General features: G+C 36.3%; 4 protein-coding genes across 5 annotated transcripts; 2 read left to right on the top strand and 2 right to left on the bottom strand.

Moving 5' to 3' along the window:
• Positions 1-2,749: 2,749 nt before the first annotated feature.
• LOC114241761 (tRNA-splicing ligase complex subunit RTRAF) lies at positions 2,750-4,420 on the top strand. The gene is made up of 4 exons (XM_028172717.2): positions 2,750-2,916; positions 2,994-3,218; positions 3,569-3,652; positions 3,961-4,420. The coding sequence occupies exons 1-4, from the start codon at positions 2,847-2,849 to the stop codon at positions 4,257-4,259; spliced, it is 678 nt and encodes a 225-aa protein (XP_028028518.1). The 5' UTR covers positions 2,750-2,846; the 3' UTR covers positions 4,260-4,420.
• An 842-nt stretch (positions 4,421-5,262) lies between these two features.
• Positions 5,263-6,271, bottom strand: Tim8 (translocase of inner membrane 8). The gene is made up of 2 exons (XM_028172744.2): positions 6,080-6,271; positions 5,263-5,882 (listed from the first exon to the last, which is right to left on the bottom strand). The coding sequence occupies exons 1-2, from the start codon at positions 6,173-6,175 to the stop codon at positions 5,709-5,711; spliced, it is 270 nt and encodes an 89-aa protein (XP_028028545.1). The 5' UTR covers positions 6,176-6,271; the 3' UTR covers positions 5,263-5,708.
• A 2,924-nt stretch (positions 6,272-9,195) lies between these two features.
• Ada (adenosine deaminase-like protein) lies at positions 9,196-14,247 on the bottom strand. The gene is made up of 7 exons (XM_028172688.2): positions 13,712-14,247; positions 13,465-13,613; positions 12,990-13,178; positions 12,508-12,727; positions 11,683-11,839; positions 9,522-9,622; positions 9,196-9,419 (listed from the first exon to the last, which is right to left on the bottom strand). Exons 1-7 carry the CDS (start codon positions 13,748-13,750, stop codon positions 9,228-9,230), a joined length of 1,047 nt encoding a protein of 348 aa, XP_028028489.2. The 5' UTR covers positions 13,751-14,247; the 3' UTR covers positions 9,196-9,227.
• Positions 14,248-15,610: 1,363 nt separating this feature from the next.
• LOC114241805 (N(4)-(Beta-N-acetylglucosaminyl)-L-asparaginase) lies at positions 15,611-20,382 on the top strand. Of its 2 annotated transcripts, XM_028172783.2 has the most exons (6): positions 15,611-15,843; positions 15,911-16,064; positions 16,140-16,368; positions 17,121-17,311; positions 19,470-19,577; positions 20,140-20,382. In XM_028172783.2, exons 1-6 carry the CDS (start codon positions 15,690-15,692, stop codon positions 20,363-20,365), a joined length of 1,062 nt encoding a protein of 353 aa, XP_028028584.2. In that variant the 5' UTR covers positions 15,611-15,689; the 3' UTR covers positions 20,366-20,382. The 2 variants fall into 2 exon arrangements, with proteins under 2 accessions (XP_028028584.2, XP_089588365.1); XM_089732239.1 differs by lacking the exon at positions 19,470-19,577 and having other exon boundaries at positions 15,630-15,843.
• The last annotated feature ends 3,111 nt before the right edge of the window (positions 20,383-23,493 follow it).

The following is a 23,493-nucleotide window of genomic DNA, read 5'->3' on the forward strand; positions in this document are numbered from 1 at the left end:
CAGCAGATTTAACATATAAAGCTTGTTTCGAGAGGAGACTGCACGTCAAAATGGATCGTGAAACACTTTCAAGATTTATTGAAAGATATAAGGTCCATACATGTTTGTGGAATGTCTCAAGCGCAGACTATATGAATAAACCAAAAATAATGAACGTATTACAATTTTTAGGCCCATTTTAGGGTAAGCTGCAACGATTGATAGCGTGCGTAAAAAAATATATTAATTATTTGAGTATATTCTGCACGTTTAAAATAATAAAAAAATGATCCAAAACCTCTTGCTATTTTTTGCCTCTCTTCTGCTGCTGCTGACATCAGAAGAACTCCAATTTTTGGGCGTTTTGATAAAACAGCTGGCATTTTAAATAAATTAAAACCCTCTCATTTAATTCGTTCGATTTATTCTCATCACGCTTGATGCGCGCACGATAGTCTGTATGCTACATTCAGCACCGCGGCCTTGAGCTGCCGTACAGCCGCGATAGATCGTAAATAAAGCGCTTTACCTGACTACAAGCCAAAAAATTAAGGAGAAGTAGTTCTTTTTTCCAACAGGAAAGACTCCCCGTGCAGACTCAAGAGGTCCAACCATCCGTAATTACACAAATTAAAATATTGAATTTCATTACATGATGTTATTCCTTCACCGTGGAAGTCAATCGTGAACATTTGTTAAGTACGTATTTCATGAGAAAAATTGATACCCGCTTGCGGGATTCGAAAGCGGTACATCGCTAGATACGAATGCACCGGAAGTCTTATCCTTTAGGCCACGACGAGTTCAAAACTGTTTCCATGCAGAAAAATAATTGTGACATCTCAACAATTAAAACCAAAATTTGTTGATATCCAATCAACCAATCTAATGGTGAAACTAAATTGTCTACTCGTATATTCAAAAAAATACCGAAGGCGATAAAACATTTGTGTCCGATGACGAATTGTGTCAATGACATAGGAGCTGTGGCCATTAAAAACACAATTACTCTCTACCGAAAGCATCGATAATGCATGTAATATTGACCGAGCCTGATCAACCGGCCATTTAACTTAGCTTAAGTAGTCTGGTCATTAATACTGTTACAATTAAAAATAAAATATTACATTTGAATTTGGAATCTGTCATTTTTATATGATTGCTCATTGAATTTTCTCATTTTGGCGCCAATACATTGTACAATATTTTGCGATATTAAAATGGAGTGGGGTGATAAAGAGAACCGAATTGCTGTGATTGCATTACACAAAGTAGGTATGGAGCGATTTTTAAAACTCTCCATACGCTTGGTATTACTAAAATGTTTGTGTACCGGCCTATTAACAGGTGCAATGAGACATCCTCTGTTTGTGACAGAAAAAGATCTGGCCGTCCACGTACTGTTCGTACGAAAAAGGTGGTCAAAGCAGTAAGGGAAAGAATTCGAAGAAATCCTGTCCGAAAGCAAAAGATTTTATCTCGGGAGATGAAGTTACCACCTAGAACCATGTCGCGTATTTTAAAAGATGACTTAGGACTTGCAGCATATAAGAGACGTACTGGTCATTTCTTAGCTGATAATTTAAAAGAGAATAGGGTGGTAAAATTGAAACAGGTACTGAAGCGGTACGCAAAGAAAGGTCATAGAAAATTTTTGTTTACGAATGAGAAAATTTTTACAATTGAGCAACATTTTAACAAACAAAATGACCGCATTTATGCTCAAAGCTCTAAGGAAGCTTCCCGATTAGTCGACAGAGTGCAACGTGGGCACTATCCGACTTCAGTGATGGTTTGGTGGGGTATTAGCTATGAAGGAGTGACTGAGCCATACTTTTGTGAAAAAAGTATCAAAACATCGGCACAAGTGTATCAAGATACCATTCTTGAGAAGGTAGTGAAGCCCCTTAACAACACCATGTTCAATAATCAAGAATGGTCCTTCCAGCAAGACTCGGCGCCAGGTCATAAAGCTCGGTCTACGCAGTCTTGGTTGGAAACGAACGTTTCGGACTTCATCAGAGCTGAAGACTGGCCGTCGTCTAGTCCCGATCTTAATCCGCTGGATTATGATTTATGGTCAGTTTTAGAGAGTACGGCTTGCTCTAAACGCCATGATAATTTGGAGTCCCTGAAACAATCCGTACCATTGGCAGTGAAAATTTTTCCCATGGAAAGAGTGCATGCTTCTATTGATAACCGGCCTCAACGTTTAAAGGACTGTATTGCAGCCAATGGAGACCACTTCGAATAAGCTTTTTAAACATTAAATTGTTTTATATTTATGTATTAAACTAACACACTGTAAAAGTAATAAATGTTATTTGCAATAGATTTTTTTTTCCTTTGTCTCAATATTTATGGCAAGACTAGGTACATATAAATAATTTGTGTATGCTATAGGCCTTACTAGACGGATTCAGCGCAGACAAGATTTAGTTGAAACGTTGAACAAAATCACTATAGAAAGGTGAACGCTTAGAGTATACATATAGCTTGCTTATGTATACTCTAAGGGTGAACGAATTTATTTCGCTCATCTAAAAGAAGCAGTTGATCGGAGTGTTACACTAATTTAAGTGTGAATTATTTTTTGTTGCGTTCTAATAAAAAAAGAATACAATTTCAATTATCTAATGTCTTAGATCTACTCATTTTGGTACAAATCAAATGGTTTTTGTTGAAAAAATTAATTATTCGATATTTCGATCTCAGATCGCGTTCCTAACGTCAATTGTCAAATATTGGTGTCTACCATAGATTATACACTTATGTCTACTATCTATGCTATCGTCATGTCGAATTGCGTTTGGTTAATTTTGTGAAATTTACTCCTACTTGCTATCTAAAAACTTAGTTTTTTAACAATGTCAAATTTATTTAAATTGAAACTAAGTGCATTAGGTCATCCAAATCCAGAGTTCTTTAACTGCGAAGGTTTTGTTTAATTTGATGACCCGTTCGTTAAAACTCGTGAGTGAAGATTGTAAATAACAAGTCTCTGCAATTTTTAGATGAGAAGGAGTATAGAAGTGTAGTGCTGTGGTTAGAAGATCAAAAAATAAGGCATTACAAAATTGAGGACCGAGAAGGGTTGAGAAATATTGATTCAGATTTCTGGAAGGAGGCATACAATACGTATCAGAAAGATTTGGTGAGTCCAGCGGCAGAAGGGACGCTGAATGAACAACTCAATTGGCTATTGTCGTATGCGGTGCGGTTGGAATACGCGGATAATGGTAAACAGAAAATTTTAATTAAATATTTCATGTCAAATTATTTCTTTACTTGCTACCGTTTTTTTTACTTTTTTAATACTTAGACATTTAAACAAGCTCATTGCCCAATTGATATTAAGTCGTTACGGGAGCATACAGAGATAACAACTTGAATGCTGCATGTTTGAGACATGAAGTCTAAGACTCCATTAAAACATATAGCAGTTATTCCACCCTTCAGACTAGAACACAAAGCTCTCCTCTGCGTCATAAATAGGCAGGGTGGTGGTGCTTACCCATGTGGGTTTACAAAATGCTCTATGATCAGTAATCATCTAAATTTTATAAGAATGTCTAATTTTAATTTACAGTTGACAAATATAAAAATGCCAAAGTTGAAGAGAAAAAGAAAGCTCCCAATGTCGTGTCTTCTAATCCATTAGACAATCTGGATTGTAAGTACATTCATAATAAAATTTAAAAAAACATTTTAATTTCTAACTATCAAAAACTAATTTTTTAATTACAATTAAATAATTAAACTTGTTTAAATAATTGCCAACAAGAATTGAATTTGTTACTAATGGTTCTAAAATTTTATTAATATGTTAGCTTAGATTATCTTGCTTCTTCTTTATTTCTAATGCCTTCAATATTCCAAACTTCAACTTCAATTCTTTAATAAAATTCCGTTGAGGCCCTGATGTCTATACTCATCACGTTTCTTTGGTGATCTCTGGTAATATTCCAAATCTATTTTCAGTCTCAAGTCAAGCATTCAAAGCAGGTGTCAACAGAGTCTGTACAGTAGCAAGCATTGGTCCTCATCCAGATCCTAAAATAAGACTTGCTGCCTTAGCCAAAGTACTGAAAACTTCTCCGCATCCGGAACCCCTACAAACTGAAGTCAATTTAGTTAATCAACCCTCAGATGTGTTAAAGTTACTGTTTGTTCAGGATCTTAGAAATTTACAAACAAAAATTAATGAAGCTTTAGTTGCTGTTCAAACTGTTACTGCTGACCCTCGAACTGATACCAAACTCGGTCGAGTAGGAAGATAAAATGTTCTCCACTAAAATTTTGTAAAATTATCTTAACATTTTCTTCACGAAATCACAATGGCCAAGAACTGAAGCTATTGTTTTTATACTATGTTATGTAAAACCATATTAAAATGATAATAATTGATCTGCTGAGTACTAAAAATAAACTGTGCATTGAATTTCGTTTTTTCATTTACATTTTTATTTTTATTTGGGTTATACCAATTTAACTTTAGTCTTATTCACTTTTTTATTGTTAAGATGTATTTAATGTAAACCTAAGGCTTGTGGTCTAAGTCTTATTGGTGGTAGTTCTACACTTCAAACCAGAATGACCAGAATGACTAATTATTATATACTAGTTATTATGGGTAGTGTTGGTATGTTGTTGGTATGTGCAAGCTCACAAGGCTCCCCTGTACCACCCATAAAATTGGTTTAGTTTTATTTGTTGGTGTTGTCAGCAGACCAGCAAACATCTGGTAGCTGCTTAATACTATATAGATTGGTAAGTTACAGCAATAACAAGATAACTGAAAAAGTTTTAAATTGAAATATGTACTCTTTTAATCTTATGTTTCTGTAGAATGTTCAGAATGTTAATTACATAATAATTCGTAAGTTTTATAATCAAGGATGTGTGAAAATGAATTTGATAAACGTCAAAATTAAATATTCTTGGTAGTGAAGGAATAACATCGTGTAATAAAAATCAAACCAGCAAAATTAAAATTTTCATAATTACTGGTGGTAGGATATTTTGTGAGTCAGTGCGGTTAAGTTTCAATACCCTGCCTACTTCTGCAATGAAGCAGTGATGCTTTTTGGTTCGAAAGGCGGGGCAGCTGTTGTAACTATACTGAGACCTTAGAGGTTATATCTCAAGGTGGGTGGTGTATTAACGTTGTAGATGTCTATGGGCTCCAGTAACCACTTAATACCAGATGGGCTGTGAGTTCGTCTACTGATCTTTATAAAAAAATCAATTTATTGTATTAAGGGAAATGGAAGGTCATACACATTGAGGCAACAATATTTATTATTAGAAAAATTATCTTTGTTGCATATTTCTAACATATAATTAAGCAGAATTACCTATGTAATTAACCTGAACTAATATTAGATATCTGTTCTGGACCAATAAGATTCAAGCTTGAACTAAAATGCTTTTTCCACATAAATTTTGTATTGGAGCTATCAAAGTACAACACACATTAGAGGGAAATAGATAATTAAGTCAGACTAGCACGGATATGCATTATGGCCTGTGCATTACAAACAACAATTACATGCTCAAATTCAGATTTCCTAAGTCTAAATATGCAAAATAATCATTATTACACAACAACAGTGAAACAGTCAATCGTCAACAGTAATTTACTAATCTACTATTACACTAATATAAATTTATAGTTCTCATTGTATTACTTTATGAACTGAAACTGAAAGTTTCAGATATTTTATACATCAATGCATTCCGCCTCCCTTTTCTAGCATCTGTGCAAATCTATTTGTTATTAATAGTGAGGTATCAATGAATCTTTCCACACAGTTTGTGATACATGTTTCGGTCCGAGAGTCCAGCTTAGCTCCAGGTTTTTCAATACACTTGTCCCAACAGAAACTATTGAATTCGTGTATCTGAAAAATACAACAAAATCATCTAAAGTTAATCGAAACCTCTTTGTTCTACTTGGACATATCTCTAACTTAACAGTAATGCCTATTAATTTAACATGTTTATTAATATAAAAATGATTTAAAGAAACAAAATATTTTTGGTATCTAGTAGATATTCAGCGATTCCTATTGCAATAAAACAATATTCGTTATATTACCTGTGCTTGGAACTGTGCCTTTTGTTTTTCTTGTATTAAGAAATCTTGAAGTTCGGAATCTGCCCCTTTTGGACTAGGAAAATCAATGTCGCTCATTTTGGTCTTTTGCTGAGTATTGTATTTTTAAATCTGAAATATTCCACCAAACTACATAAAGTTTTGAGGTTACTATTTCTTGCTTAATTCATCCATTGGACAGGCAAAGGAAACACAGATCATTATCGACAAAATTTTTGTTATTACAGTAGAAGTTATGTATAATTCATAAAACGGAATGAAATAAAAAAATTATATTCCCACTTTTGCACTATCAATTCGATGCTTTTATATAATTCATTCTTTCATCAATTCAATTTCACTTATGTATATTACAAGCCACAAGATTTAAAACTAGCCATAGACACCCAATTCGAGTGCATTTAAATTTTTGTACAGGCCTAATATTTTGCGCGAGCTGCTGAGATTCTTACTGGGCTGATACTATGGACTAAATTTTATGCCGAACTCTTCGACGAATATGATGAGCTGTAGTTTAGCTGTTGCTAGCGTTACAACTAGTAGCACCCGACTGCATTAAAAGTGGTTCAAGTGGATCAAACAAGTCTGTCTAAGAATCCAACGGTGGCTTGTTACTGCGTGAGAGTAAGGGGTATAGTTAGCGGCGGCCACAGTAAGTGGGTTATCACAATAAATCGCTGTCGTAAATTAACGTCTGTAATATTTTGGAAAAGTTCGAGATGTACATTTCTCTGAGGAATTTTGTATGTGTTCCGTCATGGTGTTCCGACACCTACATTGAAGTTTAAACGGGGTTTATGTGGGTGCGTGCCACGTGAGCTAACACCATAGTCGCACATGTGATGTTTGAATTTATTCAAATTCTGTAAAAGGTCACTTTACCACAAATGAACTCCGAGTAACTCCACTTGCAGATGATAGGGTAAAGCTTGATGAGCGAGGCTACACGGATTAACTTTACAACTAAGACGGAAGGTCATGATGGAAGGCGACATTCCTGTGTTCGAGCTTCCTCTTTGAAAAAGCAGAGCTGTATTTTGGTAGTGACAACTTCGAAGCGCTACTTGTGAAATTAAATTAACTCCTAGGGTTCCGGCTACGGTATAAAGAAGTTGTTTCTACCGGGATAGTACAGCTGTGTTTTCGGCAAAGCATTATTATTTCTTCGGCGGCGATAGGGGAATGTGGTAGCAGCAGGGAGAGAGCAGTCTTGCCTCCGGCTGTGATTAAGCGGTGAGAGGCACGAGTTCTCTCGGAGATGAGTGATTCGACAAAGTGTCGAAAAATAAACAAGACTGTCCGGCATGTGCATGTCGCATAAAGTATATTGGAACCTCTGGGTCTGCGGAGGGACTACGCTTTTCTCTGTATTTTAAACCATATTTTCCATGGGGAGTTCTCTGAGAAATTGTTTGAGATGATTTCATGATCTCGTTTTTACCATCGCACCGCCCGCCACCGGAGTAGAGTTCATCCATACTACCTGGAGCCACTGCGTTCGCCACAGTGCGTTTCCAGAGATCTTTTTTGCCACGTACCGTACGGTTTTAGAATGAACTCCCCTCCGCGGTGTTCCCTGAGTGCTATGACATGTTCTTCTTCAAACGACGCTTATGGACAGTACTTAACGGTAGGCAGCGGCTTTGCTCTGCCCCTGGCATTGCTACTGAAGTCCATGGGCGACGGTAACCACTCACCATTAGGAGGGCCGTATGCTCGTCTGCCTACAGGGGTAATAAAAAAATACTATTACAGTGTTCCTGTGTAAAAAACTAGTTCTCGATAGCACTAAGAAAATGTGTTACGCGAGTCAGTGCATCTGTTAAACGTAACAGCCTGGCCACGGGACATTCGCGGATACGAATATTCGCGCGGTGCGAACGGCGAAGCGTCTAGCGACTAAAACAAGCGCATAGAAATGTACCTAACAAGCCACGCGCACCGGCGACCGGCGAAGCGACCGGCGAAGCGACCGGCGGAATGTACCGAGCGAATCGCGCGGGCGACTTACGATGCGGCGGGCGAGCAAAACAAATGCATGAATAAGGACGGCGCAAGCCACGGAGTCGAGCGGTAGTCGCGGCGAATAGTGCAGTGATTAAATGAGTTTAGTTGTTTTCGCCGCGAAAAATGAACGCCGAAATTTTTTTATTTTATATTTTTTATTAATTTTTTTTTAATATTTTTAAACTCGTCGTGGCCGAACGGATAAGACGTCCGGTGTTGAGCGATGCACCGGTAGTCGAATATCAGGCGGGTACCAATTTTTGTAATGAAATACGTACTCAACAAATTTTAATGTTCACGATTGATTTCCACGGTGAAGGAATAACATCGTGTAATAAAAATGAAACCCTCAAAATTATAATTTGCGTAATTACTGGGGGTATGACCTCTTGTGAGTCCGCGCGGCTGTTTCTGCCGTGAAGTAGTAATGCGTTTCGGTTTGAAGGGTGGGGCAGCCATTGTAACTATACTTGAGACCTTAGAACTTATATCTCAAGGTGGGTGGCGCATTTACGTTGTGGATGTCTATGGGCTTCAGTAACCACTTAACACAAGGTGGACTGTGAGCTCATCCACCCATCTAAGCAATAAAAAAAATATATAGCTGAAATACTAGCTAGACCAGCTATTTGGAAGTCTAGTCACTCAAAGTATTTCTCGTACTTCTTGTGGAATTCTCCATCTATAGGTATACTCCGATTCTTATTCAAATCATGTACTTCACAATCTTTTCCAAATAATAGGTCCTGAACCAAAAAAATATTAATTTGTAAGCAATATCGAGATAATTTCAATATAGACATTTCGCTGTCGGACTTCCTTACTAGTCGCGGCGGCGAACGTGAGTACCCGTGGCCTGCAAACGGTGCTGCGCGAATGGTCGCCTCGCCCACCGCTTCGCTGTTCGCACCGCCGATCCCCGTGGCCAGGCCGTAAGAGTGTTTGCAGAGGAATTCGATTCGTGACCAGGGCAGATGGATATTTTTTCTACGGGCTGTGAATATTTAGTGTTGGGCCTACCCACTCGCTAATAATATTTAGTGTTGGGCCTACCCACTCGCTAATATATCGTTAGTATATAAGACAATCTGTTTATTCAATTACTGAAAACCTTTATTGAGAATTATGAGGCATAATCGTTCATAAATTTTAAAATCTTTCCAATGATTAACTCTCTAATATTCGCTTCTGAAAATATGTATTGTGCTGCGTCTAAAGATAATTTTGCTACTTGAATCCGTGTAAGTGCAAATGATTCAGCACATAACCTGTATTCTTGAGACAGAGATGTCGCAAATACTCCTTTGTCATCAGTCTAAAACAAACAAACAACCATATAGATAGACAAATAAAATCAACACATAAACATTAGGTAGGTATGTAGGTACACATCCCATTATAATATTATTTTTCTTACACAAAGTACAACAGGCAATCCAGCTTCAATAAGTTCTTTGAAATGATGCGACTCGTAATCGGGCGTTATTTTTGTATTCACGTTGCTTGTCAGACATACTTCTGGAAAGTTAGCGACTTCTGTTAAGAACAGTAAAATGGTAAGCGGTTTAAGGTTCGGTTAGAAATATTTTTACGGAACTCCAATTATAAACGGAAATGATTTCATTGGAGCATATTGGTGGTGGCGGTAGTGAGTAAGAATTGTATTAGAACAGAATTTAAATAATTTATACCATTAATATATACATTTAATGTATTAGATAACTGATACACATAAATGACGATAGCTATTTTCGCTATATTCTTTTTATTTTACGAAATACACTAGCAGTTTGGTTTGTAGGGTGCGTTTAAAAATTTCTATATTTCGAGTCAGTAAAAATTCTTTTTGATGGAGTTTAATGTTGGCGCTTGCTGTCTTTCGCGATGAGAGGACATTGTGAGGCGCATCAAAGCTAATCCAAAGTTTGCTTTGTCTGGTTGGGTCATGTCTATATGTGTATGTATATATTCAAACGTATATGTATCAGTCTCCTTTTCCCATAGCACAGGAGACACACACACACATTTTGGAGACAGGTGACGCGTAACAGCCTGGCCACGGGACATTCGCCGATACGAATATTCGCGCGGTGCGAACGGCGAAGCGTCTAGCGACTAAAATAAGAGCATAGAAATGTACCTAACAAGCCACGCGCACCGGCGCGGCGGCGGAATGTACCGAGCGAATCGCGCGGGCGACTTACGATGCGGCGGGCGAGCAAAACAAATGCATGAATAAGGACGGCGCAAGCCACGGAGTCGAGCGGTAGTCGCGGCGAATAGTGCAGTGATTAAATGAGTTTAGTTGTTTTCGCCGCGAAAAATGAACGCCGAAATTTTTATATTATTTATTAATTTTTTTTTTATATTTTTAAACTCGTCGTGGCCGAACACATAAGACGTCCGGTGTTGAGCGATGCACCGGTAGTCGAATATCAGGCGGGTACCAATTTTTGTAATGAAATACGTACTCAACAAATTTTAATGTTCACGATTGATTTCCACGGTGAAGGAATAACATCGTGTAATAAAAATGAAACCCTCAAAATTATAATTTGCGTAATTACTGGGGGTAGGACCTATTGTGAGTCCGCGCGGGTGGGTACCACCACCCTGCCTGTTTCTGCCGTGAAGTAGTAATGCGTTTCGGTTTGAAGGGTGGGGCAGCCATTGTAACTATACTTGAGACCTTAGAACTTATATCTCAAGGTGAGTGGCGCATTTACGTTGTGGATGTCTATGGGCTTCAGTAACCACTTAACACAAGGTGGACTGTGAGCTCATCCACCCATCTAAGCAATAAAAAAAATATATAGCTGAAATAGAATAGCTAGACCAGCTATTTGGAAGTCTAGCCACCCAAAGTATTTCTCGTACTTCTTGTGGAATTCTCCATCTATAGGTATACTCCGATTCTTATTCAAATCATGTACTTCACAATCTTTTCCAAATAATAGGTCCTGAACCAAAAAACTATTAATTTGTAAGCAATATCGAGATAATTTCGATATAGACATTTCGCTGTCGGACTTCCTTACTAGTCGCGGCGGCGAACGTGAGTACCCGTGGCCTGCAAACGGTGCTGCGCGAATGGTCGCCTCGCCCACCGCTTCGCTGTTCGCACCGCCGATCCCCGTGGCCAGGCCGTAAGGCTCGTCCTCGGTTATTATTATTGTACAATGCAACAGTTTGATCACGAATACTCTGATAAGAGTGTGACGACTAAGAAGATGAATATTGGTAGCTTAGGAATAACAAAGTTGATACAAACAATAGAGTGATAAAGGTTGTATGGATAATATAGTTTTGTTTTTAATTCATTTTCTTGATACAGGAATATATATTTATAATTCCGAAATCCAGTAAATAACAGTGCCACTGGAAATGGTTTAAAATAATGATACAGAACAGTGTGGATAAATCTAACAAATATTTAAAATATTATTTTTGACTCATCAACATAATTAAACCACTACAAACTGGTATATTAATAATATACTCTTAAGGCTTTTATACGCTTGTATACGGCTCTTATGAATACTCATATATAAATCATATTGAATGTTACCAAGACTAACCCACAGGTATCTTTGATTGGCAAAGTGCTATCCATGTTTCTTCCGTCCCCCCATATTTAGGGTGAATGCAAACTCCATGTCCAATTCTTTCAGGTTTAAAATTTAACATTTCCAGTACTTCCTCAGGGTTGCATACTTCTCCACAATGCAGTGTTACCTGTTGATTTAAGGTTTGATTTTTGTTTAGGGACTATCTTTTTCATGCTTTTTGTATAATGTTCATTTAGCAAATGCAATTTGTGACTTGACTTAGGTGCCTAGTATAGAATAAGCCGATCCTTCAGCCCATGCCCATTCAATTCTCCAGAAAACGGATTAACTTGGGTGGCAGTTAACTGAGTTAGCTTAGACAGACCATTCTAAAAAAGGAGATAAGAGATAAAGTTCATAATTTTTTTTATACTGCCCTTCTAGGCCGACAAGCGTATGGCCCATCTGATGGTAGCTGGTTACCGTCGCTAATGGACGTCAGTAATGCCAAGGGCAGAGCCAAGCCGCAGCCTACTAACTGCTGACATTTTAGTATTTTTTGTATGTGATTGCAGCATGTGTGTTTGAGTTTGTTGGAGTTAGTAATCGTATGTCTGGATATTGAATACTTTTTGTTGTCTTGAATACATGTTCTGTCACCCATAACTTGTTTGATGATTGATTTTTAAATAACTTTTAAATGGAAAAATAATTAAAGCAGGTACACAAGTGATGCAGATTGAATCCACCAGCTACTTTGGCTCACTGAATTTAACTTTCAGTATTTGTTGGTAATATTGTACGCATTATAACTTAATGAAAAGTTCCTTTATATCCAAATTAAGTAAAAGTTACTTTGAGTCCAGATTGTCTTGCTCTATTCAAAGCTGGTATAAAATCTCCAAAATTTCCCACTGCTGGGTTACCACTTAATTCTATTCCCACAACTGTGTCAGGGTGTATTTTATGCCTTTCTATTGCAATATCAGCTATTTCCTCCACTTCTTGTAGCTGGGATGCCCTATTTATTGATATAATCAATTTAGATATGATAGACAGGTTTATTGATGGTTTTCTGAAATAAGTAAAATGCAGTAATTTAGTATTGTTTTTTTTTAAAGTAAATATAAACAGATGATTAGCCCACTTGATCTTAAGTAATCTGAGATCTGGGATTCGAATTTGAATAATGCGGTTTACCTTAAGGTTCCACTAATAGGTATCAAGTATCCAGGCTTGTATGCTTTACTGTCCAAATATGTTATACAAGTAATCAGATAGCATAACATAATTTTTCTATTTAGAAAATGAAAATGCTGATGCCTTTAATTACTTACTCCATAGCCCTTATAATACTATCAATATATTGCTTCTTTGTTATGTACTGTGTGTCACGTGGAGTACTTCTCAGCTCAATATAACAACACCCATCTTCTTGAAACTCTTGGAGTGTCAGTTCTGTAGCCATTACTAATGCTTCAGACGTGCTTGTTAATGAATGTGCAATACTGAATACTTGGAAACATCTGAAATTCAAACAGTTGCAGGGAAAAAAAATGTTTTTATATATTTTGATGCTTTTAACTACGGCATACGGCCCACGACTGATGACCGTTCTCGGACGTCAGTGCCAAACACAGCTGGAGAAACTTTTTATAACTTTGACTTACATTTACTTAGTGTAGGTATTATAAATTATGAGTTATTTATTGTATTACATATTGTACACAATAAAGTGCAAATAAATATTTATCCTAGGACATAAATACTACATATAAAAGAGCATTATAAAAGCTTTCTCTCGGAACTTACTCTGATAAATTTCTTGTATCTCCAGCGCCTATTTGAAATTCGTCGAGAAATGTGTTTGTTTTATCAGATATGCCAGCGTCGACATAATACCTTTGAAGCTGAAGCATAGTTGCTTGGCTCAAAGATCCATTTAAATGTGCATGAAGTTCCTGAAAATTATTAAATTAAAAGCTTTAGATAAGACTTTATCTAAGGTTTATTGTTTATATTTCATAAATTCCCATAAAATTCAATAAATAATACGTACTATTTTAGGTAATTCCTTACAGAAAAAATTAAGATCCATGACAAGAAAGACTCAATTTTATGAAGCTTTGCATTTTTTAAATAAATAAAGTATATTATCTATGAACTCCTATAGCTTTGCTTAATTTCCTAATTTTGTATCTTCGATCAACAATAGTAACTAGGTATACTATACTATATATACCGGTAAAATGGGGCGATTAGGGATTGAGAGGCGAATCGGGAAAAAACCGGGAAAATCTTTCGACGCTCAATATAAGTTTTATATTCGTTGCAAAATCTTCCGTTTTTTGTAGTTGAATAGTAGAATGTTGAAAGTTCACAAAACAAATCTGAATATGCATGATAATAGCTGCTAACTTATAAAAAATCGCGTTTCAAATTAACTTCCTGTGGTGGTAATTATTTTAGTGCTAGAAACTTTGCTCTCTTTTATTTATTTGATAATAATAGAAGACGACTATGATTTATAAACGTTATTTAGTGTTTGAACCAGCATATATCTTAAAGGTAAGTCTCATTTGTTATTATTATTTTAACGTTTTTGTTGAAATAAAAATACATGTAAAAATCTGTTGTTTTTGGGAATAACGAAAAAGGGGTCAATTGGGCTGAGAATAAGTAAAATGGAAACGAACTAAGTATAAATAGGTACAGGTTTGTAGGGTTGTCTATGTAGTTATAACAATATTTTTTAAATTTGTTGGTAAGAATCTGATTTATTCATGATGTTTTTGTCTACAACTTTTATTCAAAATTATCAATGCAGTGTTATTTTATTGTTTGGCAAATATTTATATTATCAGTTACATGTTGTTTTCTATTTTTAGATATGCCTCGCGTGTACGTATCAAAGAGTGCAAATCCTTATAAGAGATATGATCCCTTAATATTAAAAACAGTAATAGAAGCCTATGAAATTAGGAATAAGTCTTTTCTTGAAATACCTAAGCAATTTACCATAAGTAAGTCGGTTTTGCACAGACATGTAACAAGAACGATGAAATCTCAAGGTGGCAAAAATGTGTTAGTAATACATAATAAAATATATTAATATTTGTTCAGAGTGGGGGTATCCACCTAATTAATTCATGTAATAACGGACACACCTAATCTCTTAACCCAGATAAAAATATCAGCCCCTAAGTACTTACTAAGAACAAATAAATATAAACCGCTTATAAGAAAGCCCACTCGTTCGAATTTAGGTGCTTACTCTCCCTTAAACAGAATCCTTTGGGACTACTATAATTTCCACGGTAGCGCGGTCTCCGTCAATGTTCATTCGGAGTTGTCCGATTGCGCTGAACTAATTTTAAGTGATGAAATAGATGTTTTTTCTAATTGTCTCACAACTTACAAGAAAAATCTGTCGCGGATAATTTCCCAAGTAAATATAAATTAATCATATGTAATTAAATGTAATCAAGTTTTAGTTATATATTTTTATTTTTGTTGTCAATGCACTGTCGATTGCACCTATAATTCATGCCATCTGCCTTGTACTTTTGTCATTTGTCAGTTTTTCAATGTTTTTTATTGATGATCACTTTGTTGGTGGAACTAAATAAATTAATTAATTAAAACCAAGTAGTGCCAACCCTAGCAAATTTCTCATTTCGTCCTCATTAACCGCAGTTTCCTGTAAATAGGGATTACACCTATTTTTGCTTTTTTTGCTTAAGCTGGAATGCTAATTGCATAGCTTTAAATTGGATAACAAAAATAGCCCCAAGACTCAATCATTTTGATCCTGATATAGCATTCTAAACATCAACAACTACCATAAAATTGTTCAAGTTGGAATTTGTCCCGAATCACCCCATTTTACCGGTACCTACATAATGTAAAAAAGACGCTCGTTCAAGTTTCCACAGAAGCTGTCATCACTGTCATCAGTGTCATCGAGAAATTAAAGAAATGGAAATATAGTCTAATTATTTAGAGTGTGATCAAGACCAAAAGCATAGGTTTAATGTATGCATATGAAACAAAAAGTTTTAGCGGATTATAAAATGAACCAAATTGGAATATTTTTAACTTATGTATTAGTTTATTTAACGAATGTTTGTTCCGAAACAAATATTCCCATAGTGATTACTACTTGGTCGTTCACAAATTCAACGGTTAAAGGTTGCAATAGTTTTGAATTTATGAAAAATTCTGTTTTCGAAAATGTAATAAGTCATATTTTGTTTAGCTTGGGAAGTTCTAAATAACGGAGGCACGGCATTAGATGCCGTAGAGCAGGGCGCATCGGTCTGTGAAGACCAACAATGTGATGGTACTGTAGGATATGGTGGAAGTCCGGACGAAAACGGAGAAACTACATTAGATGCCCTTATTATGAATGGGTAATAGTAGTTTACTATGTAAACCTTCATATTTATATAATTATAGTTTAAAAATGGTTAAACTTTGTTACTCAGGAGAACTATGAATATTGGAGCTGTGGGTGGCTTGAGAAGGATCAAACATGCCATATCTGTTGCTAGACATGTATTGGACCACACAAAACATTCCTTTTTAGTTGGTGAGCTTGCCACCCAATTTGCAGTAGAAATGGGCTTTCAAGAAGAATCCCTCACTACCTCTGTATCAAAAAAACTATGGATGAAATGGCATAATGAACATCATTGTCAACCAAATTTCTGGCTGGTAACTATACAATGCTTAAAATGAGTTAATGAGTTCTCAGCATAACTAATGTTAAGTGATTACTGGAGCTTGTAATAAATGGCCATAATCAACTGAGTATTGAAAAGAGTTTAGTATTAGATTGTTTGGTTGTGTACCTGATATTGCTGACATCTATAAATAAAACAATAATTACTTTTAGTACCTATCATTTAAACCTTTTTTTGCTCAGTGTATGGTGTCCATTGCTGGATATTGGCCTCCCCTATCTGCCTTTGTCTGATATCATAACAAAGTCCCTGTTGCAGCTTTAAAATCAGAAATAGCATCTCTATTATATATAATGTATAATAGCAGTTGTATTAACTTGTAACTCGCTGTACTGCCAATATTTATAATAGGATAATTTTAGCATGAATTAGGGAGCTAAGAAAATGGACGAGTATAATAATTTTGCAGTCTGATGATAGATATTAGACTTTGAAAGTAGTTTTAATTAGGTTTCATAATACTTCTGATAATTTTTTTGTTAAAGCCTCCCAAACTAAAAATAAGCTTACATTTGCATTTGTGCAAATGAATTTTAAATTCCAAGAAAAAATTACATAAAAAAAACTGATTAAAATATGATGTATAATTTATAACCCAAATATCTATTTACTTTTTAAGTCATAAATTTCATAACAAATTGTATTATCTAACTGTATAGCAAAATTTATGATAATTTTACTGATAATTTTATGATAACTGATCTTATGTTTATCTTATCATAGAATGTCAGTCCAGATCCCACTCGAAACTGTGGTCCATATCAGAAACACGAGTACTCTCATCATCTACTTAAGAAGAGCCATCTTAATGTGGATCGGTTCAACCATGACACGATAGGTATGGTGGCTATTGATCAACATGGTGATATTGCAGCTGGAACTTCAACAAATGGTGCTAAATATAAAATACCTGGGTAATATTACATGTATAATTTCAAAAAAATCAGGTGCAAAAAAAAAACTTTTTTATTACTGTCCTAAAGTGACCCTGCATTTCTTTTTATTCTTTTCATTAGTAGAGTAATGACATTTCACTTAGTAGTACTTTTTTAATATTGTTTCTAAGGACCCAATTTAGGATCACATGTAAATATTACACCAAAGGTTAAGATGCTAGGAAAACATACAGCACTGTGGGAATCACTTAAGTATAATGTTTATGATTAAAGTATGATAAATTTATACTTGAAAACCTTCATACATACATTTGAAGTCGTCGTGGCCTAAAGGATAAGACGTCCGGTGCATTCGTATGAAGCGATGCACCGGTGTTCGAATCCCGCAGGCGGGTACCAATTTTTCTAATGAAATTCGTACTCAACAAATGTTAACGATTGTCTTCCACGGTGAAGGAATAACATCGTGTAATAAAAATGAAACCCGCAAAATTATAATTTGCGTAATTACTGGTGGTAGGACCTCTTGGGAGTCCACACGGGTAGGTAGTACCACCCCACCTATTTCCGCCGTGAAGCAGTAATGCGTTTCGGTTCGAAGGGTGGGGTAGCCGTTGTAACTATACTGAGACCTTAGAACTTATATCTCGAGGTGGGTGGCGCATTTACATTGTAGATGTCTATGGGTTCCAGTAACTACTTAACATCAGGTGGGCTGTGAGCTCGTCCATCCGCCTAAAAGCAATAAAAAAAAAGTACAAAAGATGTAGTTAAACGAAAATGGTAAAAGAGAGAAAAATGTAGTCCGTCGTGGCCTAAAGGATAAAACGCCTGGTGCATTCGTATCAAGTGATACGACTGTGTGATGACCGGTGTTCGAATCCCACAGACAGGTATACATTTTTCTGTTGAAATAGTACTAGCCAAAAGTTCATGTCATAAAAATCAAACCAGCAAAATTATCATTTGTGTAACTATTGGTGGTAGGAAGTACTGTGAGTCCGCGGGGGCAGGTATCACTGCTCTAGTTGTTACTGCTGTGAAGCAGTAATGCTTTTGAAGGGTGAGTCAGCCGTTGTACTGTAAAAACGGAGATTAGAACTCGTGTTTCAAACTGTATGTGGCATTGTTGATGTCTGTGGGCTCCGGTACCCACTTAACACCAGATGGGTCGTTCAGTTGAGATCAGTGTCACGGTAGAACTCGCATTGGCCTAAAGGTCATGGTGTCATGACGTAGTGGATAATACGTAAGGTATTAAACTCATGTCAAGTGAACCGATTTTAGGTCTTGCAGGCAGTAATATAATATATTATTATTACTTATTCAACGATGTGATATAGCTTAATAAAAATCTGCTTGGGTACCTACATCTCATCTACGACTAGTTCGACGACCAGTGTGCTTAGTGCGAGTTTTTTAACTTCTCGATCGCGTAAAAGTTAACTCAAATATGTATGGAGTTGGAACAGTGCCTCTAGTGGCAAACGAAGGGAAGCTGTTCCAGTACGTTCAACGATTGAAGAAATTAAAAAAAAGATCCCAGCAAAAAGGTAAAAGGAATCATAGATGGGATGTTAAAAATTATTTTAAAAAATAGCTACCTGCTCGCTATGAATAGCACTGATAATGAATCGGGAGGATTCGAAGTGACGTGTTTTGAGCGACGGCGACTCATTCCCGATCCTGCGGACAGAATGAACAGTCGACGTCGCCCCAAAACATCATTTCGCATCCTCCCGATTCAGTAACGGTGCTTTTAGGTACTTCAAGCACCGGTCATCGTTCTCGTCGAACCCGTCGCTTGCAACGAAGGGCTCGAGTAAATTAACCCTCAGACACAGCCCACTGAATTTCTCGCCGGATCTTCTCAGTGGGTGGCGTTTCCGATCCGGTGGTAGATTCTGCGAAGCATGGCTCTTGCTAGGGTTCGTGTTAGCAACGTCGTCAGTTTTGAGCCCCGTGAGCTCACCTACTAGTTAAGGTTACGCTGAAATAGCCTCTCAAGGCTCTCAGCTAGGTAGGAAAAAAAAAGACGGCGACTGTTTACCGTTTGGTTCTCTGGACCGAGTGTATCGTTGCAGGCGGCCATGAAATTATTGAGTTATCGTGTCGCGCCGTTCGTTCGAAGTTCATAGTTACCGCTTTAATAGCAACGAATTTATGCTTTTCATAGAAGAATAGGTGATTCGCCGATTCCTGGGTCCGGCGCTTATGCTGACAATGATGTAGGCGGTGCTGCGGCGACTGGCGACGGCGATGTGATGTTGCGATTCCTTCCAAGGTACACACATCTTTGTTTTTTTTTCTGGCTTAGATAAGCGGTTACCGAAGCCCATAGACATTTACAACGTAAATGCGCCACCCACTTTGAGATACAAGTTCTAAGGTCTCAAGTATAGTTACAACGGCTGCCCCGCCCTTCAAACCGAAACGCATTACTGCTTCACGGCAGAAATGGCAGTGAAGTTATTGTAAAATTACTCAATTGTTAAATTTCTCTCTCACTTTCCTTCTTTAGAAAACACCCATACTAAGTTGAGTTCTTTGTACAAATTATAAAGAAGCTGTTTATAAGCAAATGCCAATTTATTTTAAAAACAATACAGTTGACAAGTAGTGAATGAGTGCAAATTATGATTTATCAACAAAGGCACACTGTTTTGTGTTAGTTGTATATTTTGGGTTCTAAGTCATTGTCGAGACTCTTAGAGAAGTCTAGAACCGTATCAATAACGAAAATGGTTGGCAGCCGCTTAGCAATGCCTGTATTTATGATGGGATAGTTGTCTGTCAATGTGGCGATTTAAAAAGCAATTTACTTTAATGACGTTTTTTCCTCTCAGTTTTTTAACAGTAGAAGAAATGCGCCGAGGCTCTTCACCTACTGATGCAGCTAAAACAGCAGTTGCGAGAATAGCGTCCCATTATCCGGATTTTATGGGAGCAGTTGTTGCATTGAAGAATGACGGCGAATACGGAGCGGCATGCCATGGAATAAACACGTTCCCTTATGTTGTATACGATAAAAAACATAGTTCCTATCAAATTGTTAACGTATCTTGTAGTTAATTAATAATAATTAAATATAATAATTGTGTTTTATGAATAAATATATATTTACTACTAGCTTTTGCCCGCGACTCCGTCCGCGTGGAATAATTACTTCGGCATAACGCTTAATTTTACCCCCTACTTCATTTGCGTAGAAAGTGAAAATATTGTTGAATTACAGAATGTTAAGAAGCTATTCAAATCCCTATTTTGAAATATTCTATATTGGTGCTCCACTTTTTTAGGTCTTACCGTGATGTTATATAGCCTATAGCCTTCCTAAATAAATGGACTATCTAACATTGAAATAATTTTTCAAATCGGACCAGTAGCTCCTAAGATTAGCGCGTTCAAATAAACAAGCTCTTCAGCTTTATAATATTAGTATAGATTATATATCTTTTTGGAATAATTATACGTTAATCTCAAATAAAGAAAAGTGATTATCATCACAAGATCCAAAACTTCACCCCATACCATTTCCTACCGAAGATTAGCCAGCTTTACGCTTATCCCCTGCGTAGCTGCGCAGAATGGAAGGGGTGTTGTGTTGATGTTGAGCCACAACCAGAGGTTTTTAAGCCATAACGTCTTCTTCCGGGTGGCCACGTCCCCTGGATTTTCTTTTTCATTCTCAGCAGGGGTAAATCCTATTTATAATTTCGCATATTATTATGCCAAACATACGTTTTTTAAATTCTCGGTGTGTTTTATATTTCACGATTTTACGCCATAAAAATATACGAAAAAGCAACACCAGGCTAGAGACTATAAAAATGCAGTAGTAGTACAGTAAAATCTTAACACCAGGTGGGCCATGAGCTCGTCCACCCACCCAAGCAATAAAAAATTAGCATTGAGTTATTCTGAGTAAAGACAGCGCATCAAACAAAACGTAGCAACTTAAACTTGTGGTTTAAGGTCACTTTACATTACAATCGTCTCGCCGGATCTACTTAGTGGGGGCGCGTTTCCGATCAGGTGGTAGATTCTGCGAAACATTGCTCTTACTAGGGCAGTGTTAGCAACGTCGTCAGGTTTGAGCCCCGTGAGCTCACCTACTTGTTAAGTTACGCTGACTTAGCATCCCAAGGCTTAGCAAGGTTTAGCAAGCTTAGGGAGTTTACCTATGCTAACAGCCTTAAAAAAAAATTTTTTTTAAGGGATCTTTCGACATGGTAACTAAGACCTTTAGGTCATAAATAAATGGTCTGTGCTTCATAGCGACTAGAGCTACGCAGCACAAATCACTCCAATGAAATGTGAGATTTTTTCAGTCTACGAGACTATTAGCCCAAGAGCCCGTGGGCTCTACCTGTATGTATTTGACCAGACCTGAATTTTCGTACATTGAGACCCCTATACCTAGCATGCATGAGGTGGGGACTCACTAAGCTCAAAGTGGTCGACGCGCCGAGCGCTCAGGTAGGCCAGGTACCGATTTTGACGGATTTTAAATCCATATGACCACGGCTGCCGTTTTGAAATTTTTAAAATATATGATTATTATTATTGGAAAATAAGAATGGTAGACCATTATCGCGCATTTTACTTTGTGGCAGACCACTTTGAAAATGCTAAAAAATAAAATTTTGAAAGTAATTGACCAGATTTGCCATTGATATAATAATATGTTGTTTATTATAGTCTTAAAAACATATTGATCACGGCAGACCTCTACATTGCGTACACACATCAACATATAATAAAATCTTAGCTACTATCCGGCCAGATGTATATTATGTTTTCCGTTCACTGTTTTAGAGGAATATAATTTACTTGCGATTTACTTTAGCAATGAATTTACCGAAATTAACATTTTTTTATATTCTATATACTAAACTTCATTAGTTAGACAATAAAGAAGTGAATTTTCATGGAATAATTATAAATAATACGGTATAATGCTGATCAAAAAATAATTCAATTCCTCATTTTTATTTCGTCAAGACAAAATTTAAAAGTGTTAAATCAGTTAAAAAAATATATCATGCATGCATTACATATATATATATATATATATATATATATATATATATATTCACTCATCATCATCATCATCATCGGAGTCATCTTTATCATTAGGCGACTCGTCTTCATCATCCATTGAATCGAATACTGCAAAAATAAAACATAAATTGTAAAATGAACGTAAATTCATCTGAACATGTTCGAGAAAGAATTGTTATCAACTTACCAGGAACATTGGTGATTAATTCACTCACAAAATATGGAAGTTGGTCACCTTCTAACCCTTTGAAAGCATATTATTATATGTTGTCTTGCTCAATCCAACCATACTCCAATGGGTCTAAAGTTGTGGGTTGCTTTTTGTAAGCATTTCTCCAAATAGAAGAAATATAGTGGGCCCTCAAAAGTTGTTGATAAAGCTCACTCTTACGCGGTGGTATTGAGCTTGCCTCAACATTTTGAATTTTTTTTCTATAAATTTCATTGATGTCTGAATCTTTATAGTTGCTAACGAATAGCTGGAACCTTCCATCATCTACATCACCAGATTTTTTGGCATTGTATAGCTGGCAAGTTAAATGTTGAATGATAAAAATGAGGAATTGAATTATTTTTTGATCAGCATTAAACCGTATTATAATTATTCCATAAAAAATTCACTTCTTTATTGTCTAACTAATGAAGTTTAGTAAATAGAATATAAAAAAATATTAATTTCGGTAAATTCATTGCTAAAGTAAATCGCAAGTAAATTATATTCCTCTAAAACAGTGAACGGAAAATATAATATACATCTGGCCGGATAGTAGCTAAGATTTTATTATATGTTGATGTGTGTACGCAATGTAGAGGTCTGCCGTGATCAATATAAGTTTTTAAGACTATAATAAACAACATATTATTATATCAATGGCAGATCTGGTCAATTACTTTCAAAATTTTATTTTTTTAGCTTTTTCAAAGTGGTCTGCCACAAAGTAAAATGCGCGATAATGGTCTGCCATTCTTATTTTCCGATAATAATAATCATATATTTTCAAAATTTCAAAACGGCAGACGTGGTCAAATGGATTTAAAATCCGTCAAAATCGGTACCTGTCCTACCTGAGCGCTCGGCGCGTCGACCACTTTGAGCTTAGTGAGTCCCCACCTCATGCATGCTAGGTATAGGGGTC

Source organism: Bombyx mandarina, chromosome 13 (assembly GCF_030267445.1).
Source record: "Bombyx mandarina strain Sakado chromosome 13, ASM3026744v2".
Classification (NCBI taxonomy): Eukaryota; Metazoa; Arthropoda; class Insecta; order Lepidoptera; family Bombycidae; genus Bombyx; species Bombyx mandarina.